Genomic DNA, 5,761 nt, shown 5'->3' with positions numbered 1-5,761 from the left:
CCACTTCAGCTCCGCCCCAAAAGGGCTGAGGGCTCAAGGCACCGCCCTCAAGAGGATTTTACTCTGGGCCCAAGGGCTTCCCCCAAAGACAGGCCCGCCCCTACATGTCGCTTCAGCACTCAGGCCCACTCTATTCCGCACAGCCATGCCCAATTCGTCTCAGCGCTTAAGCCCCGCCCCCACCCCGCCTCAATACTTAAGCCCCCCCTCCTAGCTCCCTCATCCCTGGCCAACTCTCCCCCCCGCCCACCCCCCCTCCGCACTCAAGCCCGCCCCTATGCCACGGAGGAAGTCACCGCCTCGCCACCCAGTCAACCTCATCCGTGGCCAATCCTCTGCCATTAAAGCCCCCAACTCTACCACAGAATTCACAGCCCGGAAATCTTCCCCACTGCACCGCCCCCAGTTCCTCCTTCACAACTTTCACACCGCCCCGCCCTGTGCCTGAGAAGCCCGGCCTCCTCCCTTACAGGCCGCCTGGCATCCAGCCGGCCGGCCTTGTCCCGCCCCTTCTTTGTCCTCCTCTGCTTCATTTCCTCCTGTACTCCCCCCCTCAGCCGCCTAATAGGCCCGCTACCCACAGGGCCCACTGAACCCAAGAGCATCTCCTAGCGAGCGGGGCGGACATAATCACGTGTTTACGCAAGTGCGTGTCTTCCTACCGACGCGTACCTTGCATGCCCGTGGGCCTGATTGGCTGCGTCGGACCGTGCTGCGTAGTGCGTGTGGCGTAGGTACTTACGTGGATGGACGCTAACGCGTATGCGTGCGTGGTTGCGTATCGCTCCTAAGAGGGGCCGCGAGGGTCTTTGAAGAGGCGGAAGAGTTATTGCCTGCGAGCTGCGGTTAGTGACTTGCTGTTCCCCGCAGCTAAAGCAGGGGCGGCACATCCGCGATGCGGGCCGGTCGCACTCCGCAGCAGTCTAATCGCCTCGCGAAAGCGCCAGAGCCCCTCGTCCTCCTTCTGGAGCTGTCGCCGGACGCCGGCAGGCGGTGGACAGTCCCGGCCGCTGTGTGGGGCCTGAGTAGGCGCAGTACGCATGCGTGCAAACTGCGACCCGCCGAGGCCTCGGGGCGCCGGCTGCTGTGCTGCTCAGCCTTGTGCTCCGCCCGCTCGCAGAGGAGGCGCCCCTGGGCTGAGCTGCCTTGGCGGTGGGTCCCGCCTGAGGGCGCCCTGGACTGCTTGCTGCTCCTCCTGACCTCTCACACCGTCTCTTGCTACGTGCGCCTGTGATTTGAGTTTTCCGGGGAAGCCCTGTTGGGGCCCCCCCACCCGTGTTGCCTCCACTTTCCCCTTGGGCTGCAAACTCACCCCGTCCCCGAACGTGGGTTCCGCTCCGCTGAGGCAGCTCGCCCAGCGTGGCCTACCCCGAATTAAATCTAGGCAAGCGTATTCGGACCTCCAAACCTTTGCCCTGTGACCACGAGAGGGGAAGTGCCTCTCCTGGATCCTGCCTGCCAACCTAAGAAGGTGGCCTGATTACTGGACTCATTTCCTGCCCTGCTGGGTGTGCGTCGGGTGGCCCTTCACAGGCAGGGCACCAGGTTGCCACTGTGATCAGCAGAGCCAAGCCCTGAGTGAGGGGCTCAGGTGGGTTCCCATGAGACCGACCCCCTTGCTTGCAGAGCAGGAAAAGCCTTCGGTCCATTTGCTAACACTGCTGCTTACACTTGACCTTTCCACCTTGTCTCCCTTGCCCTGGTGCAGGTGAAGCTGAGAGCAGAAGAATACTCCTCGTCGAGGCTCAAAGGTACTGGGCAGGACGAGGCTCTGCCTCTTCTCGCCTAGACATGCTTCCTTCTTCACTAGGAGGCGCTCTGCGCCCTCAGCTCAGGTTTGAGCGAGGTGATTCTGTGGAATTGGTGGGAAAAGTGTTGGTTTAAGGAGCACCGTAGTGCAGAGCAGGCGAACCTTCGTTCTGCTCACGTGCCCCAGCAGGAGAAATAGAAACAGCAGGGTCCCAGGGAAGTGGTCTCCCTCCTTCATAATCCCTGCAAATCAGGAGTAGGACGACACTTTGTCCCCCATCGGCAGCAGAAGGATGACCCTTGTGGTCTTGACGTGAGGAAAAGGCACTGTTGGAGAGTGGGTGCACCTGGACAGCTCTGGGGAAGCCACTCGCTGGCAGGTGTCTGTGTCCTCGAGGTGCGTGCCGTCTGACCTGGGCATCCTCACGCATGTTTTCACGCCGTGAGTGTTAGCGGTGATACCGTTTCTGGTGGCACGAAAGGGAAGTACCTTGTAACCGTCGGTCAGCAGAGCAGCAGTTGTGTAAATTGTGGGACAGCCAGCCAGGCACGATAGAGGCAGCGGAGAGAAAGGCGGGTGAAGGTACGTGCAGAAAGAAGGCTCCACGTGCCATTCAGTAGCAAAAGTGAGGCTCCGCTGTGGGGGTGTTCGGGGAACAGCCTGTGTCTGTGTGTTTCTCCCAGGTGGGACTGCTCGCTCTGAGAAGCAGGAGGAAGGTGGAAGACGGTGCCGACGGCTGAGTGTGTGCGTGAGTATGGGAACGAGTGGGGGGCCGGCCACGCTTGTCCTGACAGGGCCTTGTCTTCTAAGGATGGACCGTTTCCTGAATCCTTAGCCCGTACTGGAGGTTGAGTTCTGCTACTGACAGAAGCAGCCGGGAGGCAGTACCTAAACAAGGGGACAGCTCACGGGTGGAGAGCAGAGCAGGAGATGGGGCCCAGGGCTCACTGCTGCAGGTACAGCTGAGTAGCCTCCAGTGGGGACTGTCCTTCCTGGCACCACGCGTTCCCGTCCTCGCAGCCTCCTGGAAGCTGAGGCCGTGTGACAGCTGCAATCGGGCTGAGGTTCTGGCTTCAAGCCCGTGGCTTTCCTGGCAGGGGACTGTCTCCTCCTACTGCGCAGCACAGTCTTCTACCAGGGGAGACCACCATCTCCCGAGGGACACGAAGAGGGAGGGGCCTAGGCAGGGCTGTGTCACTGCAGCCCTCCAGGAGACTAACACAAGTACTGACCCTGCTGGGTCATTTGGGGGTTAAATTCAGTCCCCCGAAGATATGAGCACCGCGGGACCTGGTACAGAAGATGCAGGAGCCGTGTGGTCATTGCTCTTGATCCCAGCATCCCTTTCTCCATGCTCAGGGCAGTGTGCGGGGATAATTGAGAGTGGTGCCCAGCCACCAGGGTCTGGAGGGACCCTGCTGGGCCACTGGGTGTCACAGAGTGTCTTGACAGGTGAGCTGGGGTCAGTTGCCAAGGCTGAGGTCTGCCCCAGAGGGAACGCGGCCCACAGCTCTTAGGGTAGTGGGGCAGGGGAGCTGAGCATGGGCGGGGTGACATGGGCCGGCAGGAAGAGCAGCAGAGCCAGGGCTCCCCCTCCTTGCCAAAGCCAGCCCACTTGGATGTGAAGCTCCAAGTGGGCCAGGGACCCCTCGCTCCACTCTTCTGGGTTCCCTCCCTAGGGCCCGGTGACCTCTGTCGTAGCTCTGAGCACGCCTGCACCTGTCTCTAGCTGTCCCCAGCTTACTCCCTGAGCTTCCCAGAGCCCGTCAGAGGGAGCCCCATCATCCAAACTCCAGGCCCTCGTGTTGGGCCTGCTGTGGGCCAGGTGGCAGTGACCCCATGGTGACGGGGTGTCTGTGGGGCTTGAGGGCGCCCCAGGGACGTGTGGGGAGGCCGGACCTGCTACCCAAGAGCCTGACGGGTGGCGTGTGCTGTGCTGCTGTGTTCAGGCCCAGGGATCCCAAGGACAATGAAGTTTGGCTGTCTGTCCTTCCGGCAGCCGTACGCCGGTTTTGTCTTAAACGGAGTCAAAACCCTGGAGACTCGGTGGCGGCCCTTGCTGCGCAGCCAGGAGAGCCGTACTATCGCCATCCACATTGCTCACAGGGACTGGGAAGACGACAGCTGGTGGCAGCTGCTGGTGGAGAGGCTGGGGATGAGCCCCGAACAGGTCCAGGCCTTGCTTCAGAAAGGGGAGAGGTTCGGCCGAGGCGTGATCGCCGGTGAGTGAACGTGAGCCATCGCTGGCCAGGCCGCAGTCGTCTGGAGCCTGCACCCACAGGCGGTGCATTTGCTGCGCTTTCCCTACACAGTACACCCTGCCCGGACCACAGGGAACACTGGCCTGGTAGTCCACACCCACCCTCTCTCTGGGAAACTGTTTCTCTACTCTGGACCTGTTTCCTGTGTGTGGTGTGGGAGGCCCTGTCAGGACCCTGTCTATGTGTGTGAGCATAGCACACTCGCCCACGTGCGACAGCATCCATGAGAGGCAACACCGATTGCGTGGTATCTGGAGTCCTGCCACCTTCTTGACCTCACTGTGAGGCCTGTCCGTCCCAAGGCCACTGCCAGCAGCACCCAGGACTCGCCCACTCAGCCCTTGGTGGCTGAGGTCCTGCATCAACAGCTGTCCCTTGGTGACCCGCTCAGCCATCTCGTTGCCTGTCGTTTCCCCAGAAGTGGCCGCTGCCCTCCCAGTATGTCCCCATCACCCTCAGCTGTCTGCTGTGACCCACCCAGCCCTCATGTGGCTTCCCTGGAGAGAAGGCCTGATGCTCTTCATTCCTGGAGCCCTCTCTGCCATGCCCAGGATTCCCACACAGTGAGCAGACCTGGGCATGGCCGTGTCCTTTGGGTGACGCCTCGGTCTCCAGCATTGGTCACCCCGAGGGATGCTTGGTGCACGGCCAGGCCTCGGTTCGTGGCGGGACACCCAGCTGTGTGTTTCTCTGTTCCCAGGGCTCGTTGACATCGGGGAAACTTTGCAGTGCCCGGGCAACTTAGGCCCTGAGGAGGTTGTGGGGCTGGAAAATCGAGCTGTGCTGACCAACCTGACGCAGAAGTACCTGACGGTGATTTCCAACCCGAGGTGGTTACTGCAGCCCTTCCCGAGGAAAGGGGGGAAGGACGTATTCCAGGTGGACATCCCCGAGCACCTGATCCCTTTGGGGCCTGAGTTGTGACCATCGTGGGCTCCCCGGTGGGGCGTCACTGAGAGGCGAGCTCAATCATGACATGGTTCCTTCATCATGGCGCAGACCTGGAAAATGAGCTTAGACTCATTTGCCACTGCCCTACACGGCGCTGCCCACCAAGTACTGTTCTCAGGCACAGACTTCGCTGTCCTTCTGAAGGGAGTGGGGGCAGGACTTTCCTTCAGGGTGACTCTTTGGACTCAGTGTTGCGAGTGCGTTGACCTTTAGCACCTGGAAGTATCTTGGCGGGGCCGCTGACATTGGGCCGCTACTTTGCAGATTGTACAAATAAATGTGTTCATGATAGTCTTTGGCTTCTAGGGCTCCTTTGTGTGCTTCCCTCCTTCTGTTTGAGTCAAAAGTCAGGGAGCACGTGAACGGCACCCAGGGGAAATTGGGGGTAGTCTGAGACCGGGCCCTGAATCTTGCTGGAGAGAGACTGGCATTTCCTGTGATGCTTTTGGGGTGCATGGAACATCAGATGAGTTAGAGCAGCCATCTGACCTCACATTACTCTCTTCCCTAGGGCTCATGAAGCGTGTATCATGCAGCTGCTTTGTATCTAACAGCAACCCTAAACTGCTCTGATAGTTTGTGAAGTTGTCTGAAACGAGATCGGTTGTGTTTATTTTGTAGGGTTTTTGCCGATTTCTCAGCAGTTTCTGCTGGTTGGAACCCATGCATATTAGGGGCTTCTGCCCTGAGGAGACCTGGGATGACCTGCTCAGGAAAACCAGGAGGTAGTAGTTGTGTATCCAAGGCAGGAGGGCAGCCTGACTTTTGGGTGCGCCTCTGCAGGGATGCTGGACGTTGG

General features: G+C 60.1%; 1 protein-coding gene across 12 annotated transcripts; it reads left to right on the top strand.

The window, feature by feature from the left end:
• The first annotated feature begins 257 nt into the window (after window positions 1-257).
• Eola2 (endothelium and lymphocyte associated ASCH domain 2) lies at window positions 258-5,244 on the top strand. 12 transcript variants are annotated; one of them, XM_033760119.1, is made up of 6 exons: window positions 258-1,591; window positions 1,709-1,751; window positions 2,434-3,202; window positions 3,700-3,972; window positions 4,430-4,574; window positions 4,712-4,800. In XM_033760119.1, the coding sequence occupies exons 3-6, from the start codon at window positions 3,025-3,027 to the stop codon at window positions 4,719-4,721; spliced, it is 606 nt and encodes a 201-aa protein (XP_033616010.1). In that variant the 5' UTR covers window positions 258-1,591; window positions 1,709-1,751; window positions 2,434-3,024; the 3' UTR covers window positions 4,722-4,800. The 12 variants fall into 12 exon arrangements, 10 of the variants coding, with proteins under 10 accessions (XP_033616010.1, XP_033616011.1, XP_033616007.1 ...); XM_033760120.1 differs by lacking the exon at window positions 4,430-4,574 and having other exon boundaries at window positions 320-1,591; window positions 2,434-2,498; window positions 3,110-3,202; window positions 4,712-5,244; XM_033760116.1 differs by lacking the exon at window positions 4,430-4,574 and having other exon boundaries at window positions 320-845; window positions 4,712-5,244.
• Window positions 5,245-5,761: the final 517 nt, after the last annotated feature.

The sequence above is a fragment of the Fukomys damarensis genome, unplaced genomic scaffold, assembly GCF_012274545.1.
Source record: "Fukomys damarensis isolate Sample0158 unplaced genomic scaffold, DMR_v1.0_HiC HiC_scaffold_39, whole genome shotgun sequence".
NCBI lineage: Eukaryota > Metazoa > Chordata > Mammalia > Rodentia > Bathyergidae > Fukomys > Fukomys damarensis.
The sequence above is the reverse complement of the archived record's forward strand: the minus strand, read 5'-3'. Positions and strand labels throughout refer to the sequence as shown.